Here is a 21120-nt window from a genome sequence, read left to right on the forward strand (position 1 = left end):
ACTGAGAATGAGAGTGAGTGAGATAGAGAGAGAGTGAAAGATAGAGAGTGGGAGAGAGATAGAGAGCGAGAGAAATAGAGGCAGAGAATGAGAGAATGTGAGAGAGAAAAAAAGAAAGAATGAGAGAGAGAGAGAGAGAGAGAGAGAAAGCGAGAGAGAGATGGAGAGAGAGAAGAATCAAGGCCAGGTCAGATCCTGCTGAATTGCTGACTTGTGTTCTAAGCACTCACTCAATAACAGGAAGAAGCTCTTTTCTTTTGAAGAGAGGCCTTTTCTTAATGCATGCTTCACTCGAGGTTAGCGCTTAGTTCCAAGCAAGAGGAAATTAACCACAAAAACACACACACAATCACACACACTCACGACACACACACAATCACACACACACACATAAACACACACATTGACGCAAAGCCAAATTCAGAACGGCAGGTTGACAGAAGCATTAGGTTAGTTGACGTGGCTTTGTGATTAAAAATCCCATGATGCCCTGGGCTCTGGGAGCACGATCAGGCCCCCGTGTCCAAACGGCTGCAGGAAACAGGAAACAGGAAGTGTGGCCGCAGGGCGGGGTTGGCGGTGGGGCACTGACTCCGCCCCCCCGTGCTCAGCCCCCACAGTTTGGGGTTGTTTGATTACATTTTTTTCAAAGCTAGGTCCCTCATCCTCCAGCTCCTCCACAGTGCCCTGCTGCCAAACACACACCAGAAGGATTTCACACCCGACCCCTGGAGACGACAAGGCTGCCGCAGAGCACACTGGGAAGCGTAGTCCAGGACTCCGTTCAGGGACTAAGCCCAGGGTGTAAGTTCAGGATTACTTTAGGGATCAGGTCTGTAGAACAGGCCAGTGTGCAGATGCTCCAGTCTCCAGTGATTTTGAGAAGTCCTGCTGGACAGACAGACAGCACACTGGGGGGCCTCCTAGTGTCTGAGGGGCACTCTGAGCAGGGGGGGGGGTGCATGGGGGTGCAAGGATGTGTCACACTGTTGCCCCCCCCCCCCCCCCGTCCCTGAGCTTTCAGAAAGGCTGCAGCAGCAAAGAGAATTCCACACATCTGCAAAAAGGTCCTGAGATCCCCCCCTTAACCCTAACCGCCCCCCCACACTTCCCCCCACATTTCCGACAGCCAGCGTCCCAGCAGCAGGGCCACACACACACACACACACATACACACATATATACACACACACACACACATAAAAAGGCAGTGTACCACCCAGCTTCTCACCCGTTGTTGATACATTCTTTAATTTCTGTCGTCCAGGAGCTGACCTGCTGGTCGTTGTCCGCCTCAAAGATGAAACTGCCTGGATAGTGCTTAACCTGGGAGGAGGAGAGAGGAGAGGGGCTATCAGCGTCCATAAACACCTCTCTCTCTCACACACGCACACACACGCACGCACGCGCACACACACACGCGCACACACACACACACACACACATTTACTGTGGGATCCCTCAAGTGTTCAGAAGTGAAGATTTCTTCAGAAGAAGGTTAAGTGCGGTGAACTGAGTTAATGGGCAGGATGAACTGAGGTTAAATGGCGATGAAGCAGGTAATGACGATGAACTGCAGGTTAAAGTGACAGGATGAACTGCAGGTTAATGTGACAGGATGAACTGGAGGTTAAAGTGGCAGGATGAACTGGAGGTTAAAGTGACAGGATGAACTGCAGGTTAAAGTGACAGGATGAACTGCAGGTTAATGTGACAGGATGAACTGCAGGTTAATGTGACAGGATGAACTGCAGGAGAGGGAGCAGGCAGTGTTACTGACCTTTAAAACAAACGTGTTCACGTTGTCCGGCATCTCCAGGCGGTTACAGCGACGCACCTCCGACACATCGGAGCACTTCGCCATCAGCTTGGAACTGGAGCTCTGGAAACAGACAGACAGACAGACAGACAGGCAGACAGACAGACAGGCAGGCAGACAGACAGACAAGCAGGCAGACAGGCAGGTATGCAGGCAGACAGACAGACAAACAGGCAGACAGACAGACAGGCAGACAGGCAGGTAGGCAGGTAGGCAGGCAGACAGACAGACAGACAGACAGAGAGACAGACAGACAGGTAGGCAGGCAGACAGACAGACAGACAAGCAGGCAGGCAGACAGACAGACAAGCAGACAGACAGAGAGACAGACAGACAGGCAGGCAGGCAGACAGACAAGCAGGCAGACAGACAGACAACAGCCAGGCAGGCAGACAGACAGACAGACAGGCAGAGACAGACAGCAGACAGACAGACAGACAAGCAGGCAGGCAGGCAGGCAGACAGACAGACAAGAAGGCAGCAGGCAGGCAGACAGACAGACAACAGCCAGGCAGGCAGACAGACAGACAGGCAGACAGACAGACGGACAGGATTAGAAAATGAGGAATGGGCCATTTGCCTTGGACGCTCAAACACAGCCTCCCTTTCCTGACTCTCCTCCTGCACGTCCACAGCCAGCTCACTCGTTTCCTCTTGGCTGTCCTCTCCTCTTTTCAAGGAGACTGCTCCACAGTTCCACCCAGCTTTCAGCTGCAGTTGTTCTTAATATTGTATTCAGCGTGCTTAAAAACATTTTTTTAATTAATGGGGGGGGGGTTTTGGCAGGTTGTGCTGCTGGATAAAGTTCATTTAGTTGCATTTCTAGGGATCACAGGGGTGAACCGGATTGCGCAAGCGAGACTCCAGCCGGTTCAGGGCTAGTTTGGGATTTGCGCGCTCTCGAGCTCGGACGCAGATCGGCTTCGAACATCTGCAGGCCGCACAGGCCCACAGGCCCCGCTCCGAAACGCCACTGGCACGCAGCGGTGACGCCACTTCCCCCAGCAGAGCACGAGATCCCAGCTCGGGGCTCAGGGCCGCCCTCCCAACATCCCCTTTTTTAAAACAAAAACCGAAAGATTCGAAAGAAGCGCGTGACACTCTCGGGGGAACCCGCTGTTCCAAAGGCCGCAGAGGTCAGAGAAAAGGAGAACCTTGGGACAAACGAGAGGAAGAATCTCGATACAGCGCGGAACCTTGATACAGCGCGGAATCTTGATACAGCGCGGAACCTTGATACAGCGCGGAACCTTGATACAGCGTGGAACCTTGATACAGCGCGGAACCTTGATACAGCGCGGAACCTTGATACAGCGCGGAACCTTGATACAGCGCGAAACCTTGATACAGCGCGGAACCTTGATACAGCGCGGAACCTTGATACAGCGCGGAACCTTGATACAGCGCGGAACCTTGAAACAGAAAAAAAATGAACTTCTCGACTTCTCTTTTTTTCCCCCAGCTTTCAGGCCCTCGTTCCCAGGAGGACCGTATTTCCGTGTAAACGTTTTGTGTGTGTGTTTGTCTGGTTTGGTGTTTGCGGGGACTGTGAAGAGGAGGGGCCGTGGTGGGTGGTCTCAGTCTCTCTCTGTCACCAGGCAGACCTGCGGATTTCCACAAAGATCACGCAGATCCACCAGGCTCCCACAAGTCCTCTATAAATCACACACACACACACACACACACAGCACACACACATGCATCCACACACACACACACCCAAACACACACAGAAAAACAACAGCTGGGTTTCAAACCCTGTTTTTAAAAAGCTGGGCCCCATCACGTTTGCAGGCGTGACACGCTGAACCCAGGATGATGTCATCAACATGAGGAAGAGGAGATGGCGAATCTCTCCGTCGCCTGGAGGCCATCAACTAAGAGGCTGCAAGTCCACCATTTTAATCAGCCATACCTCACCTCGCCATGAGCGGTGATTTACACTGGGAACAGGAAACGGGATCCACAGCAGTCAGCTCCCAGTTTCCTAAATTAAGAACACCGCACCGTCTTTAGGGCACGAGATACACCTTCTCTAATACGCATGAAGCTACTGGGCTATTCAGCTTGAAAATTTTACTTCTACTGAACATAAGTCAGTTTTGCGTGTACTTCCCAAAACTCCACGTGAAACGTCCAGGCATGTACATTTCACACTACTTGCCGTTTCGGTGAAATCTACTTCCTAAAATTTGAGCTGAAAGTTGAGTGTAATTTTTGTAACTAGTGCTCACGTCACCCTCACTTTTACCCACAATGCACTTCCAAGCTGGCTGCGTGATGTGCATCTGCACACGGCTCACTCAATTTCATAATTCATAAACACAACTGCAAACAAATTGACTACAAACCCTGTAGTTATGATTTTTAAAAACTGACATAAATCAACACCCTTGAACCCAGAATGCACTGCAATTTCAGTTGTGCGACATCTACCCATTATCACAAGGCCAGCTCCATAATAAAATTAAAATTTTAGATTCTTCGCAATACAGCTCAGCCAAGTATTTGAAGCTTGTATTCACATGAATGAGGTGGATTTTCAAAGAAAGCAACGCAATGCATTGCACGGAGGAGGTAGAGAATGATTAGACAGCAAAAAGTAGGTTAGAAGACCACAAAAGTATTTTCAAATTAGCTCACAAGCTATGAAAAACTAAAAAGGTTTTCAAAACCGTCACATCACCCACACCCCCCCCCCCCCCCCTAGTTTACATTAACTATTTTCTAAAAAAAAAAAAAACTATTTCCTTTAAGACGGAAGAGACATACAATCTACAGTCTACTGGCAGATATATGAATACTGGTATTCATGGTATCACTTTATAAACAGGTTTCAGATGGTTAGAATCAGTACGCTCTTGTCCCATACCATAAATCATTGAATTTTTGCAAAATATAAAAATGACAAAGTTAAACATTAACACGCCAGACATCCTAGACACGATGTCCTGAGCCTCAGGAAGTGGACCTTGGATTGATTAAACTCTTTGATAGCGCAGACGCGTATATCAAACGAGTATTAGACAGCCGCAGCCAACACGCGTATTGTCAAGCCCTCGAAATTTTAACCGGGTTTTTCAGACTTAAACGCGAAAGAGCACACAGCCCTTCCCGCAGCGGCGCAGTTCGTCGGAACCGAAACCTGCGGTGGACAGAAAGGTGACAGCGTTGCTTTTTTTTCGGTGCGCAATTCGCGGTACAGATCGAGTTGAAAGTAACACGTTTCTCGCTTCGTCCAGCGGAGCAGCCCCGATTGCGCTCCTGAGCGATAACTAGGAAGAGGTGATTCACGTCTCGCCCGTCCGTGATATTTACGAGCGCGAGGCACGCGGACAAGGTCTCCGCAGTTCCCGCTGGAACTGATAAAGCACACGGAGGTATGCCGAAATGTCCTCAAGCAAGCCCGGGCGTTACACTGGTGTCAATCACCCGATGTGTCCTCATTAAAAGTATGGAGATAAACAAAAGCTTACACTAATAGTGTCTAGCGGGGATTTTGTCTCACATAACAGCTCTCTTCACCTGTATTTTTTTTGTTGTTGTTTGTTTTGTTTTTTTACTTCTTTTAATTATTGCCACTAATTCCCAATTTTACACCACTTTTTTACTCCGACTTTTTAAACTCATTGTCCTTCTAGTGCTTGGAAACAGCCAATAAGATGGGTGCGTGGTGCAGCCAGTGGAACCCCTCCCTCTTCACTGCATTTATTGGTTGGAGTGTGTGAAGATGGTGGACCTCGACCTCGGTCGGACGAGGACCGAGGAGACTAGGACGGATTAAATAAGCGACTGGAATGGAATGAGCTCCCCTGGTCTGCGTACAGAGACGCAGCTTCCTGGTCTCAGCAGAAGCAGGTCAGGAGAACAGGAGGAGGCTGCTGTGTCCTGAACCAAAGTCACTCCCCCCCCCATGCCCCCCCACCCCAAGAGAGCAGGGAACCCCGTCTTATTCAGCCCAACAGCACAACGTATTACTCACTCGTTAGCACACGGCGCTACACAAGTTTGGGGGAGGTTTTCCCCAAAACTGGGTCAGCTCACGTCCTCTGCGTCAGCTCAGAAACGTCTGTGTGTGACTCCATAATTTAGCCTCCCTCCTGCTGAACCTCGCATTTACCAACACCCTACGCACCCTTCACTGAATAAGATCTGAAGAAGCCCTAGAGCGCAGCGGCAGTGCCCCCCCCCCCAACTGAGGAATCAAACTCGCAACCTCCGAGTTACCCCTGAGGCTCCGATCTCACCCCCTCTGCAGACGGCTGGCCCCCACCCGCCACTTCCTCTCCTGAAGGACGAGGGCTGGTCCTTTAAAGACCCCCCTCGCTCATCTCCCCCCCCCCCCCCCCACCACCCCCCCCGCCCCGATCTCCGGGAGGAGAGGAGAGGAAGTGGATTCCTGGAAACCGAGCGGCGAGAGCCAAACTCGTCGATCCGTGGGCCGGAGGAATTTCCTCGCTAATCCCGTCCAGGTTTTCGCGTGTTGGAAAGATGGCGGCCCTCTCCCCTCCTCCAGCCCTTCTCGCCGCTGTGATTTGGGGCCAAACGGAACAGCAGAGGGGCCCATTGTTACGCTGGCCTCTGCCAGAACCGATCTTTCACCGCTAAAACTCCTTCTGCTCTTTTCAGATACCCCCCCCCCCCCCCCACCCCCCCGTCTCGTCTCGTCCCGTCCAGGGGAATTTAAAAATGTTAAAAATAGAACGCTCCTTCTGAAATTTCACTTCATCTTTCCTGAGAAAGAAAAGATGAAGGAGGGATGGGGGGGGGGGGGTGAGGTGGGGGAAAACGCAAGCAAAAAAAAGTTCACCGTCTGCACCCAAATTTTATATATTAATCGGACCTAATAATAAATAGACTTAATAATAAATTAAACAAATGAAATCCAGCAATTAAAAAAAGCAACAAAAAAAAAAAAAAAAGAATGAATCATTAGTGGAAAATGTTTCGGTGGATCAATGTCTAGCCTGGCATAGCATTCCTAGGCCAGCCACTGGTGACTGGCACACTCAGAAATGGGGGTGACTGGCACACTCAGAAATGGCGGTGACTGGCACACTCAGAAATGGCGGTGACTGGCACACTCAGAAATGGCGGTGAGCTTTCCGCCACAGCCACACGCAGAAAGCCCCTGACTGAATTCTTCTTCGCTCTATTTTTGGGAAGAGAACCCTCTTCTACATTCCTACAAAAAAACGTGCTGTCAAAAGCCTGAAACAAAAAAAAAAAAAGAAATTGGGGGAGGGGGAGTTGCGGATCACGTGTGAATTCAGAAGCGCCTGTTGTCCACGGAGCAGAACAGAAAACAGGAAGGTGCTTAATTATAACCTGGACACGTGCGACTGGGGCCCCCGTCGTCGGGGCCCCTCGGTCTCGCGCTGTCAGAGCCGCCCGGCGATGTGCGCGGGCTTCACCTGGGAAAGCGCTCGGGCGCTCGGGCGCTGAGGTCCCTCTCCGGATGAGGCACAGTTCCTGGGCGATGATGCCGAAGACGAAGCACACACGTCTGCTCTGCTCTGCACACAACTCGTTCTTCAGGAATTTTTGGAAGGCGTGCAAAATGTAAAACGGGTTCTGGGGCTGGGGGTGGAGGCGGGGGGCGGTGGGTTTGGGAGGGGGGGGAGGGGGCACTGTGGCTGGCTGCACCTGCAGGCTCAGTGGCTCTTTCAGGATCACTCACGTCTTTCCCCCCTCAGTAAACACATCTGTAGCAGCAGGGGAAACCGCTCCGCGTGAGGAGAGATCGACGCCCTGCTTGAGGCGCCACACCCCAGCTCAGCACTGCACCAGGACGGGGCTTGTGCTGTACCTAAGGGGTTGCAGGTTCGATTCCCAGGTGGAACACGGCTGATAAAGCACTCAACAGTCCTGCTCCATCAAACAACTCAGCTGTACAAACATACGGCATGTACATGTGCACATGTGCTTCCGGATTACAGTGTGGTGAATTCCTCTGTGTGAATCCGATCTGACAGCTGAAATCATGCTGTTGTTACTGAGCTGTGCTTTTATAGGCTGGATACGGGCATCTGAACATCAATGCAGCGCAATCTAAAGACGCTAACGCTGTGGGCTAGCTCCCATCCGCCTGCCGGATGGGGATTTTGGAGATTGGGGGGAGGGGGGGGGTGCATAGAGAATGTTTCTTCTCTCAGAGGCGCATTGCCCCCCCTACCCGGACCCTTGCCCCCGCCCCAGAGTGCTTCCCAGGGTCCCTTTCTCAGACCGACCCGCACGATGACAGCCCCCGCCTAGCATTCCTGCGTTGTCACCAGGGGTTTCCCAGGATGCACTGCACCCGGATGAGCCCCCCCCCCCCCCCCCCCACTGACGGGACGTCCCCAGGGAGGGTGAGGGATCGGACGGTGCACCTCGCCGACATTCCGGAAGACTAGAAATACGTCAGAGGGCCGAAGGAGCACGTCAGCCTGACCACCCGCCCGTCCCGAGCTCCTCGAGCTCATCGCCCCCCACCCCCACCCCACCATCTCCCCAGACACACAGCTGATGATCAAGAATGCCAAACTCACATCCGGACCCAAATTAAACACACGAAACAGCCTCACAAAATCCCCCCCTATCCTGGGTCTCCTGCCAGCTTTTCGCCAAAGAGCAGATCTTACTATGCTGCTTAAAATCCTCCAAGCGTGGAGAAAACGAGCCGTGGTATTTCAGTAAAGGCCGGGCCGCGGTTTCACCAGAAACCGCACCACACGGCCGTGAAGCCTCTTCAGTCAGATTCTCAGCTGTGCATTTCCAGTACAGGTCTTCCTTTCCGGGCAAAACAGGTGAAGCTACTGGGTTAAAACTCCGGGGCCGTGAACAGCACTGCCCCTGAGCTCACTGACGCAGCTCGCATACATTTTCATTATTATTTTTTTCCGTTTGCCTGTGTGGTTAAGACCGAAACACCTTAAGGAAAGGGCCAAACCCAGCAGAAAACAGCTGGTGACACGGCTGTGAAGGTTCAAAGGGTTTTCAGAACAAGAGAAGAAGAAGAGAAGCGTTTGAGGGTAGAAAGCAGGGTATTCACCCATCAGCTCTCTCTGCAGTGTCTATGTTTCTCTCCCATCTCTCTCACTCAGTGCAGTGTTAATGTCTCTCTCCCATCTCTCTCTCTCTCACTCTCTCAGTATTTTACCGACCAAATGTGCCACAGAGAGGGGGTGGAAACAGAAGTGTTGATTTCCTGTGTCTAACCCAGCGCAGGGTCTTTCCGCTCAGAGCTCTAACCCAGCACAGGCCCTACCCCCATCAGCTCAGGGCTCTAACCCAGCACAGGCTGATCACCTCCATTAGCTCAGAGCTCTAACCCAGCACAGGCTCCACCCCATCAGCTCAGAGCTCTAACCCAGCACAGGCCCTACCCCCATCAGCTCAGGGCTCTAACCCAGCACAGGCTGATCACCTCCATTAGCTCAGAGCTCTAACCCAGCACAGGCTCCACCCCATCAGCTCAGAGCTCTAACCCAGCACAGGCTGATCACCTCCATTAGCTCAGAGCTCTAACCCAGCACAGGCTGATCACCTCCATTAGCTCAGAGCTCTAACCCAGCACAGGTTCCACCCCCATCAGCTCAGAGCTCTAACCCAGCACAGGCTCCACCCCCATCAGCTCAGAGCTCTAACCCAGCACAGGCTGATCACCTCCATCAGCTCAGAGCTCTAACCCAGCACAGGCTGATCACCTCCATTAGCTCAGAGCTCTAACCCAGCACAGGCTCCACCCCCATCAGCTCAGAGCTCTAACCCAGCACAGGCTCCACCCCATCAGCTCAGAGCTCTAACCCAGCACAGGCTGATCACCTCCATTAGCTCAGAGCTCTAACCCAGCACAGGCTCCACCCCATCAGCTCAGAGCTCTAACCCAGCACAGGCCCTACCCCCATCAGCTCAGGGCTCTAACCCAGCACAGGCTGATCACCTCCATAGCTCAGAGCTCTAACCCAGCACAGGCTACACCCCATTAGCTCAGAGCTCTAACCCAGCACAGGCTGTCACCTCCATTAGCTCAGAGCTCTAACCCAGCACAGGCTGATCACCTCCATTAGCTCAGAGCTCTAACCCAGCACAGGCTCCACCCCATCAGCTCAGAGCTCTAACCCAGCACAGGCTCCACCCCCATCAGCTCAGAGCTCTAACCCAGCACAGGCTGATCACCTCCATCAGCTCAGAGCTCTAACCCAGCACAGGCTGATCACCTCATCAGCTCAGCACAGGCTGACCTATTAGCCGAGCAGCACAGGCTCCACCCCATCAGCTCAGAGCTCTAACCCAGCACAGGTTCCACCCCCATCAGCTCAGAGCTCTAACCCAGCACAGGCTCCACCCCCATCAGCTCAGGGCTCTAACCCAGCACAGGCTCCACCCCCATCAGCTCAGAGCTCCAACCCAGCACAGGCTCCACCCCCATCAGCTCAGAGCTCTAACCCAGCACAGGCTGATCACCTCCATTAGCTCAGAGCTCTAACCCAGCACAGGCTGATCACCTCCATTAGCTCAGAGCTCTAACCCAGCACAGGCTCCACCCCCATCAGCTCAGAGCTCTAACCCAGCACAGGCTCCACCCCCATCAGCTCAGAGCTCTAACCCAGCACAGGCTCAACACTTCCCAACACCATGTCCACGGTGGTCTTTCACAGGAACTCAGAGGTTTTGGCGGGAGAGAGGGAGCCGGACGAAAACCTCTCTCACAGGCGCATGCACAGAGACGGACGGCGATGTGACAGCGCAGGAGCAGCTGCGCCGCTCCGGCCGGACTGCGCATCTGCGCATCTCCCCGCTACGCAGCAGGAATCCCAGAGTGCCCGTTCGGAGAACAAAGCCCCTCTCAGACTCTCTCACGGGGCCGTTCCACCCCCCCTGCCCCGGGCCATGCCGAGCTCAGCGCTTTTCCGCCCCGAGCCGGGACATCTCCCCCCCTCCTAAAACAACAGGGGGTGCGAGGCTTTCTGCGGGCCCGGCACTGGAGATTAGACGCTGTCCAAATACCGGCAGGCTGTGTGTGCTGCTAACGCCTTTGGCTGCGGAACTGTCAGACCGCCCAATCACAGCATAGCGCACGTCAGACCGCCCAATCACAGCACAGCGCACGTCAGACCGCCCAATCACAGCACAGCGCACGTCAAATCGCCCAATCACATCACAACGCACGTCAGACCGCCCAATCACATCACAGCACATGTCAGACCACCCAATCACATCACAGCACAGGTCTGACCACTATTGTAAATCCACTATAGACATTCAGGCCTATATTCCATTATTGATTAACCGAACGCAGTGATAAGTTATATGTAAAAAAAAAAAGAGGCCGTCTGCCGCCTGAAAGATTTTACTGATCTATTCAGAAGCGAGTGCACTAAAGGAAGCAAAGGCTTGAAAGACAAACTGAGGTCCAAGAGAAGAGCAGCGTTTTAACAGAACGATGCTCGCTGATCCTGGTGCTCGGAGGACGGAGGAAATGAGAGAGAGAGAGAGAGAGAGAGGGGGAGAGAGAGAGAGAGAGAGAGACAGAGAGAGAGAGCGAGAGAGAGAGAGAGGGGGAGAGACGATGGGGGGGTCAGAAAGACTGGCTCCAGGAAAGCTCACTAACGCAGTGAGCACCACTATCAGATGTTAAATTATCCAGGTCAACAAGAACTCAGAAACACATTTGAAAGAAATACACTGCATCAACAGTTCTCTGCATCAGTTTAGAACCCCAGGCTGAGATTTGACATGGCACACATTCAAATTCAATTTTAAGAGAACACAAAACAAACAAAAAAACAAGTGACAAAATTGGAAATGTGGGGGACGCACCAGATAACACCCGGCATATTTATTTCGGTCTCGCAGGGCAACTTGGTGGATTCGAGTCGAAGTTCTCTTCACCACAAAGATTAACTGACACAGACAACAAGCAGCCAGAAGCGCACGGCTCCAACACGCTTTCAACTGCTCTCTAAACCACATTAAATACGGGCCTCATGAAGAGCTCGTACCTACAACAAACACACACACGCACACACGAGCCGCTCCAGAAAGAACACCCAGCGAGAACAAACAACACATCCTGTTTTATTACCGAGAAAAAGGTAGCCTCAGAACAGAGGTCTCAAATTCTAAATTCACACTATTCAAAGCGAGAATTTAGGAAACACCAAAAAACGCAGACACTCAAAACGCAAGTGTGATGCAAGATCTGCTCAGCCATCGACAGCACCAAACAGACGGGGCAAAAAAATAAAACAAAATTCTGATATTGCAATGAACTGAAACTGCACTGTGTCATCTGACTGCCTGGTAGTGTCATTTCTAAACGGATGTGGAGAAGCTTACATCAGTCAGACTTTCCAGTGTCCCCGTCCACACCAAAGCCCCGGTCTGCAAGGGGCGCAAATTTCATCTCTCGGTTTGAAACAGCCGAGCAATCAGGAAGCCGCCGGCAACGCCGCTACACGTTTCAGGTGAAAATGACACGTTTGACCTCCATCCAGAACCTCCTTCTCACGCGGGTTTTAAGCGCCCCTGTCGCCCACCCAGTGCATTCTGGGTAGGCTCCCTCGCTCTCCAACTCGGCCTTGGAGTTTTCACAGAGCTGAGGTCACAAGGCCGCGTGCCCGAGGAGCGCTAAGCGGGTTAGCGCCTGTCGTAGGTGTTAGCGCCGGGAAGGAGATCATTCCAGGGTCCGTTTTCTCTTTCCGGACTGCAGTAGAACGTTAAAAAGTTAACTGCGTTTCCTGGTGGTGGTCTGGGCACCGGTTCGTCGGCTCGGACGCGGCGCGTAGACGTGATTAAAACGACGGTGCGAGGCGCTCCGCTGGTCTTTCCCACCGGAGTAACGCGGAGCAGATGGGCTTCCTGGTTTTGGGAGAACTGTCGGAATTTCCCATAACGTTCCGTTCGAGAGTGGGACACAGGAGTGAAGGATAACGCCTTTCCTCGTGTAAAAAATAAAAGGGGAAAAGCTGTTCGTTTTCTGTATTAATGAATCTCTTTCATCACGGAGTTCATCCCTGCTCATGCATTTCCCCGTCTCTAGGAGCACCAGTGGGACACTGACATATTCCTGAGAGAAAAACCCGGCAGTTTGGGGGGGGGGGGGGGTGTACGAAAAAAAGTGAACAAAAAAAAGACAGAAGTGAAAACTCAGCTGATTCAGTTTTTTTGCTGCTGATCCATTAAACCTCACACAGTGACACATTCCCACAGAGTCTAAACCTCACACAGTGACACATTCCCACAGAGTCTAAACCTCACACAGTGACACATTCCCACAGAGTCTAAACCTCACACAGTGACACATTCCCACAGAGTCTAAACCTCACACAGTGACACATTCCCACAGAGTCTAAACCTCACACAGTGACACATTCCCACAGAGTCTAAACCTCACACAGCGACACATTCCCACAGAGTCTAAACCTCACACAGTGACACATTCCCACAGAGTCTAAACCTCACACAGTGACACATTCCCACAGAGTCTAAACCTCACACAGTGACACATTCCCACAGAGTCTAAACCTCACACAGTGACACATTCCCACAGAGTCTAAACCTCACACAGCGACACATTCCCACAGAGTCTAAACCTCACACAGTGACACATTCCCACAGAGTCTAAACCTCACACAGTGACACATTCCCACAGAGTCTAAACCTCACACAGTGACACATTCCCACAGAGTCTAAACCTCACACAGTGACACATTCCCACAGAGTCTAAACCTCACACAGTGACACATTCCCACAGAGTCTAAACCTCACACAGTGACACATTCCCACAGAGTCTAAACCTCACACAGTGACACATTCCCACAGAGTCTAAACCTCACACAGTGACACATTCCCACAGAGTCTAAACCTCACACAGTGACACATTCCCACAGCGCCTAAAGCTCACCTCACACATTCCCGTAACCGTTGGCAACACAGGAGTCTGAGTACCCACCTCCCACACCCAAAGCCACTATGCCCCCCCCCCACCCCCCCCCCGTGTCTGTCTCGGCCTCTAAAGAGTTACCCAGGTTCTGCAGCAGATCGGCTGGGACCGCGAGGTGACAAAAGCCTCTCTCCGGAATATTCCGTGGCACGTCCCGGGGGGACCAGCACATTCCTCCTCGGGTTTTCCCCTGCTTCTGAGGACAGAATGCAGCGGGACCGGAAAGCCCGGCGCTCGGAACGCGCGGCTTAACCAAGCGCGCGGCTAGTTGCCGCGGTGACGGCCACGATCAGGGGTCAGAGGGGGTCAAAGGCGACGGCGTGATTCGGTCCCACGAGTCCTGCGTCCCGCGCGTTTCCCACAATTCCCTCCGCAGCCGACAAACGCAGTGGGCGGGGCCAAACCTGCGGTGAGATTTTAAACCTCCATCCTGTCCCAGAACGGAGCACGGGTACGAGGTGAGGGGAGGGAGGGACGAAGGGAGGGGCAAGGGCAGACCCGCCAAAACGAATCTGGAGAAAGCCGCGGAGCGACGTCGCACGGGCCAGCCTCTTCTCAAAAGAATCAAGACGCCATTTCCCTCTCTGCACATTCTGACCAATCAGAGACGAGAATGCTGACTGATCCTCTCGAGCTCGAGCACCCTTATCAGTCATTAGTTAAAAAAAAAAAAAACAAGTAAATAAAAATTCTTCTTGTTCCCATGACCTTTGACAGATCTCTTTAACATCATCTTTACACTTTTTTTTCTCTCTCTCTCTCTCTCTCACAGCTTCCTAGTGCTGGTTCAAAGCAGCCCTAGGGGGTGACAGTTGGCAGTCAAACACGCAGCCCACACTGCTGGAGACACCTCAAAAATAACAAGCATTGTTACTGTAAATTTGCCCTGTTTTTAAAAATGAGTCATACAGGCGGAGCAAAGGAGCACAAGACGACAGTAACGCATCTTAATTTTCTGCCGTGGATCTTTAGTGTGCTGCTTAGTAACAAGACGTCTGCATGCAGTATAGTCGATTCATTTTTAAAGAGCGTTTTCCCCTAACAGAACTCCTCTTCCGTCGAGGGCAGGCTTTGAATAAGTTTTTAGGGTGTTTGCCGTGCGTATTTAGGGCCAATGTGCATGGAATGCTGCAGTCTTAGTTCAGGGGTCTCCCTGCCACCAATTCAGGGGCTTCTCCAGTCCTCCCAAAGGTCCCGTTCTCCTCACTTCAAGCACCCATAAAAAATCATAGAAATATACAGTGGGCTACTTCACTAGTGCTGAATGCACACAGACCATCAATTAAGCAAAGGAAAAGTAACTGAGCACCCCAGAAAATGAAGGACCAGCTCTTTTAAACCCAAATCCAAACCCCAAACCCGGTTCTAAAAGTGGATTCTCATCCAAGATCAGCTTCTAATGGCTTAACTTCCATGTAACGTGCAAATGAAGCATTGAAAGTCGAGAGTCAACATCTCTCTCTCCCTCTCGATTTAAAAATACCCAAGAACCGAAATAACCTCCGACAGAGCGTTTCGAGTCCCAGCTGTTGCTATTCTGCTAAAGTTTTCGCTGGAACGCGCGCGGACGGTTAGACGATCCCTGCCACGTCTGTTCTTCAAACTCAGCAGCTTGCAAGGGGGGGTAAGACGCAGAAACGCGTTTCTGAAAATTCTGCGCGGACAATAATGAATTTCTCTGAAATCGGACGGCGTTTTATCCGCGTGAATTATCAGGCTCGCGCAAGCCGCGTTCGAAGACTTCCCCAGCGGCAGGTTTCTCACGCACAGCCCGCTATCGGACCGCGACCAGTTTCCTTCTTCTGCAGAATGACCCGCGTGACGCCGCCATTGTACTTAAAGACGCTGTCTGGCGTCAGATTTCTCAACATCGCCGCACGGAGTACTGCGAGGAGGGCACACGCACACGCACACATACTGTACACACACACAAACACACACGCACACACACACACACACACACACACACACACACACACACACACACACAACACAAACACACACACCACACACTGACACACACACACACACACACACACACAAACACACACACACACACACAGCAGAAATAGTACACACACACACACACACACACAAAATACACACCACACACACACACACACAAACACACACACACATACATACTGTACATACACACAAACACACACACAGGAATATACATGCACACACACAACACAAAAGCAAAATACAGGCAATCACACACACACACACAGGCATAACATGCACACACCATACTACGTCATACACCAACACACAACAGAATGACAATAAGGCATACATGCACACACATCAGCAACAGCACACACACATACAGCATACACAGCACACACACACACAACAACACAGTCAACACACACACACAGTGTATGGCAACAGCAGCTCTATGGGATACCACACCTTAGCTTGCTTAAGTGGGTGCACACATATGTGTGTGTGTATGCGTGTGCGCGTGTGTGTGTGTGTGTGTGTGTGTGAGTATGTGTTTGTGTTTGTGTATGTGCGCGTATGAGTGTGTGTGTGTGTGTGCGCGTCTGAGTGTGTGTGTGTGTAAGTGTGTATGTGCGCATATGTGTGTGTGTGTGCGTTTGTGTATGTGCGCATGTGTGTGTGAGTGTTTGTGTATGTGCGTGTGTGTGTGTGTGTGTGTGTGTATGTGTGCGTCTGAGTGTGTGTGTGAGTCTGTGTATGTGTTTGTGTATGTGCGCGCGTGTGTGTGAGTGTGTGTGTGTGTTTGTGTATGTGCACGTGTGTTGTGTGTTATGTGTGTGTGTGCGCGTGTGTGGTGTGTGTTTGTGTATGTGCGCGCGTGTGTGTGTGTTGTGTATGTGCGCGTGTGTGTGTGTATGTGCCCGTGTGTGTGTGTGTGTGTGTGTGTGTGCGTGCGTGTGTGTGAGTGTGTGTGTGTGTTTGTGTATGTGCACGTGTGTGTGTGTGAGACTTTGTGGCCTGTCTGTGCCCACTCTCCTCTGATCTCTCTCAGTAACTGGGTGCGTTACCCCCGTAGAGCTGCCACTCAGAGGTCTGTTTATCACACCCCTTCTCTGTGAACTCTAGAGACTGCAGAGCGTGAACATACCGGGAGGGCAGCTGCTTCTGAGAGGCTGGAACCAGCAGGTCTGGCACCAGCACTCAGACCACAGCACTCAGCTGCTTAGATCAGGCCTCCCGCCCAGTCGACTGTTTGGTTAATAACCAACCAAACCTCTTCACCACGTCTGCACGGTTTATATCGCTGTCTGAAGGAGCAGGACATTTGCGTTAATGAGCAGGTGTACCAGATAAAGTGCCGATTTAATGTGTGTGTGTGTGTGAGTGTGTGTGCGCATGCATATCCCAGAATGTGTGTGTGTGTGTGTGTGCATGCATGCTTATGCCTGTGTGTTTGTGTGTATGTGTGTGTATGTGTGTGAGTGCAATACTATGTGCGCACGTGTGTGTGTGTGTGCTAACTCTAATAGCTCCCTTCCTTTTAAGGCTATTTTCTTAGCCTGAGCTGAGCAGTGAGTGGCGCTTGCCAAGATTCCAGTGCAGCAGAGCAGAGCCCCTGCGAACAGCAACAGTGCGCTAACGTGCTACTGCATTCAACACAATGGCTGTGTCTGCTAACACGCTAACCAACTGAACACAATGGCTGTGTCCGCTAATGCGCTAACCAACTGAACACAATGGATGTGTCTGCTAACATGCTAACGAACTCAACACAATGGCTGTCTGCTAACATGCTAACCAACTGAACACAATGGCTGTGTCTGCTAACATGCTAACCAACTGAACACAATGGCTGTGTCTGCTAACATGCTAACCAACTGAACACAATGGCTGTGTCTGCTAACATGCTAACCAACTCAACACAATGGCTGTGTCTGCTAATGCGCTAACCAACTGAACACAATGGATGTGTCTGCTAACATGCTAACCAACTCAACACAATGGCTGTGTCCGCTAATGCGCTAACCAACTGAACACAATGGATGTGTCTGCTAACATGCTAACCAACTCAACACAATGGCTGTGTCTGCTAACATGCTAACCAACTGAACACAATGGCTGTGTCTGCTAACATGCTAACCAACTCAACACAATGGATGTGTCTGCTAACATGCTAACCAACTCAACACAATGGCTGTGTCCGCTAATGCGCTAACCAACTGAACACAATGGATGTGTCTGCTAACATGCTAACAAACTCAACACAATGGCTGTCTGCTGGACAGCGAGCGAATGCGGCTGCTTCAAGCAAACGAGTGACGCGAACCGACAGCCTGTCACGGCTCCGCCCCCTACGAGGTTCGCGAAGCCTTACTGTCGATGGCTAGCCTGAGCCTCGTCGTTGCCTGGACTGCGGCAGGCTGGCCGACTGCGAACGGCCGTTAGCGGCGCGGCGCTAGCGCCAGGCTCGGCGGGGTGATTGACAGCCTTACCTTGGGCGGGTCGAAGAGCTCCAGCCGGAAGCCGTTGGAGCCGCGGCGGACCAGCAGCCGGCAGCGCTGCCAGCGCGGCGGGACGTCGGAGATCGTGTCGTCCACCACCATGTACCTGAGCTGGCCCTCCTTAAAACTGCCCCGCGGCTCCGCCCTCCTCCTCCCGCGGAACATGTTGGCAACCCTGTCCAGGAACGAGGAGGAGGAGGGGGGGGAGGAGGAGGCCGGGGGCGGGATGGCGGGCGGGGTGACGAGGGGCGTGTCCTCGCGGGGGGAGGGCGGAGCCTCCTTGGGCTGCTTCTTCTTCACCAGCCGATACACGCTCTGCTGGATCTGGCTGACGGACAGGTGCGTGACGTCAGCGTCGGGTGTGGCGGTGACGAGCGGGGGCGGGCTGTACCGTTGGGGCGTGACGGGGGGGCGCGCCGACACCTCCTCCTGGCTGCGGCGGCAGGGAGGGGAGGCGGGGCGGGTAGTGTCAGCGGGGGCAGCCTGCCGTAGCGGAAGCTCCAGTTCCCGCTGCGGAGGCGGGGGCGACCCGGGGGCCAGTGGCCCCGCCTTGGAGGCCAGAGCGGGGGGGCCCGGCCGGCCGGCCTCCCGGTAGTCCAGCAAGGTGGTCCACAGTCGGCCGCTCACAGCCGATGGGGGCAGGGGGGGCGGCGGAGGGGAAGGGGGCGCATTTCGGGACACCTCCCGGCTGAAGTGCCTCTGGAACAGGTCGCTGAACTGCTTGGAGAAGCTGTCGGGCGGGAGCACATCCTGCAGGGGGCGCTCTCTGGCGAAGAGGCGGTAGTGCTTGGCCAGCTCCCGAGCCACGGCTGCCGCGTGCAGCTCGCAGAAGTCCCGCCAGCCCTGGGGCTGTGATGTGGAAGGCCTGCTCGTCCCTGATTGGGTAGTGTTTCCATTCATCGCAGTTATCAGCACAGCTGAGGATCACTGGGGGGAAACACACACGAGGCAGACGTCAGAGAGACCTGCTCACAGCCTGACACGCATTCACCCATTCACTCACCATTCACCCATTCACTGCACCATTCACCCATTCACTCCACAATTCACTCACCATTCACTCTACATTTCACTGCACCATTCACCCATTCACTCACCATTCACCCATTCACTCCACAGTTCACACACCATTCACTCTGCATTTGACTGCACCATTCACCCATTCACTCACCATTCGCCCATTCACTCTACATTTCACTGCACCATTCACCCATTCACTCACCATTCACCCATTCACTCCACAGTTCACGCACCATTCACTCTACATTTGACTGCACCATTCACTGTACATTTCTGCCGAACTCATACACCAGATCCTTTCATCACATTTACATTACCGACACTCTCCAGTCCCTCTTTTCCAGAGTGACTTACACACAGCTTATGTGCAAATGGCATCCATTTATCCAGCTGGATTTGTACTGACGCAGTTCAGCTTAAACACCGGAATGAGCGGCAGTGTCCAACCTGGGATTCAAACCTGCAACCTTCAGTTTACCAGCCCAGTGCCCTTTAACTCAAGAGCAGCAAAGAATATGCAAATAAAAGATGATAATTTTTAATTCCCAGAGGGTGCTAATCCGGTTAGGCAAATTTCCAGACGAGCCCCGAGAGTAAGCACCGTCTCGACTCCTCCCCTTCCTGTGCAAATGTGCGAGAGTCTGTGGAGACCTGCTGACTCCTAAACGGCCCCCCCCCCCCCCAACCCCGCCCGCCCCCAGCCCATCTAACAGCACAAGCTGCAGAAACATCTGGACCTCAGCACTTTGTCTCTCGGGAGGGCTGGAGGAGAAGAGGAAGAAAGAAAGGAAGACGTGATTCACGCACTGAGTCACTCGGGGGGGGGGGATGAGTGTTACTGAGGAGCAGTGTGGAGACTAACACAGGGGCCGGGGGGGAGGGGGGTGGATGGGGGGGGCAGTTTGCAGACTCTGATCAGCACCATTCCTGGTCCTGACAGGAAATAAACGCAACGGGGCCAGTAAACGAGCGCGTGAGACATCCAGCGCTCTGCGTCTCCGCTTCTGCACATCCGCGCTCTCGCACCCACAATGCACTGCTCACCACAACCCTCTGGAATACCCCCAAACGAGTAAATCACAACTCTCTCCCCCTCTCCCCCTCCCTCTCTCCCGCTCCTGCTCCCTCTCTCTCTCTCTCTCCCTCTCCCTCTCTTCTCTCCCTCTCTCTCCTTCTCCTCCTCTCTCCCTCTTTCGCTCTCTCTCTCTCTCCTCACTCCTCCTCTCTCCCCCCTCTCCTCTCTCTTCTCTCTCCTCTCTCCCCTCCCTCCCTCTCTCTCCTCCTCTCCTCCTCTCCCTCTCTCTCTCTCCCCTCTTCCTCATCTCTCCCCTCTCTCTCTCTCTCTCCTCTTCCCCCCTCTCTCTCTCTCTCTCTCTCTCCCCTCTCTCCCCCCTCCTCCCTCTCTCTCTCCTCCTCTCCTCTCTCTCTCTCTCTCTCTCTCTCTCTCTCTCTCTCTCCCCCCTCTCCTCTCTCTCTCCCCCCCTCTCCCCTCTCCCTCTCTCCCCCTCTCCCCTCTCTCCCTCTCTCTCCCCGCTCCCCCCCCCCTCTCCCTCTCTCTCTCTCCCCCTCTCCCTCTCTCTCTCTCTCAAATGAAGCTATGGTAACACAGCTCTTTAATGTAAAAAACATCTGCTCCAACCGATTTAATATTTAAATCTGAGTCATTTTGTGTGTGTGTGTGTGTGTGTGTGTGTGTGAGCACGCGTGTGTGCGTGTGTGTATGTGTGTTCTGCGTGTGTGTATGTGCACCTCTGCGTGTGTGAGTTTGCATGTGCGTTCTTAACAACCAAAATGGGACTTTCTGCACTGCGTTCCCAAATCTGCCTGTAACCCTCTCTGCTTTCCCCTCCTGTCTGAATCAACTTAAAACTGCACGGTCTGGCCTCCTTTAACAAGACCAG

General features: G+C 52.7%; 1 protein-coding gene across 1 annotated transcript in view; it reads right to left on the reverse strand.

Annotated features, from left to right (window-relative positions):
• The window catches only part of sh2b3 (SH2B adaptor protein 3), a 43605-nt gene that overhangs the window by 11063 nt on the left and 11422 nt on the right, over nucleotides 1–21120 (reverse strand). Inside the window, 4 exon segments of the mRNA XM_064353418.1 lie at nucleotides 737–778; nucleotides 1217–1326; nucleotides 1781–1882; nucleotides 18191–19126. Coding sequence (XP_064209488.1) covers nucleotides 737–778; nucleotides 1217–1326; nucleotides 1781–1882; nucleotides 18191–19099 — 1163 coding nt within the window. The 5' untranslated portion in view covers nucleotides 19100–19126.

This window comes from Anguilla rostrata, chromosome 10 (assembly GCF_018555375.3).
Source record: "Anguilla rostrata isolate EN2019 chromosome 10, ASM1855537v3, whole genome shotgun sequence".
Lineage (NCBI taxonomy): Eukaryota > Metazoa > Chordata > Actinopteri > Anguilliformes > Anguillidae > Anguilla > Anguilla rostrata.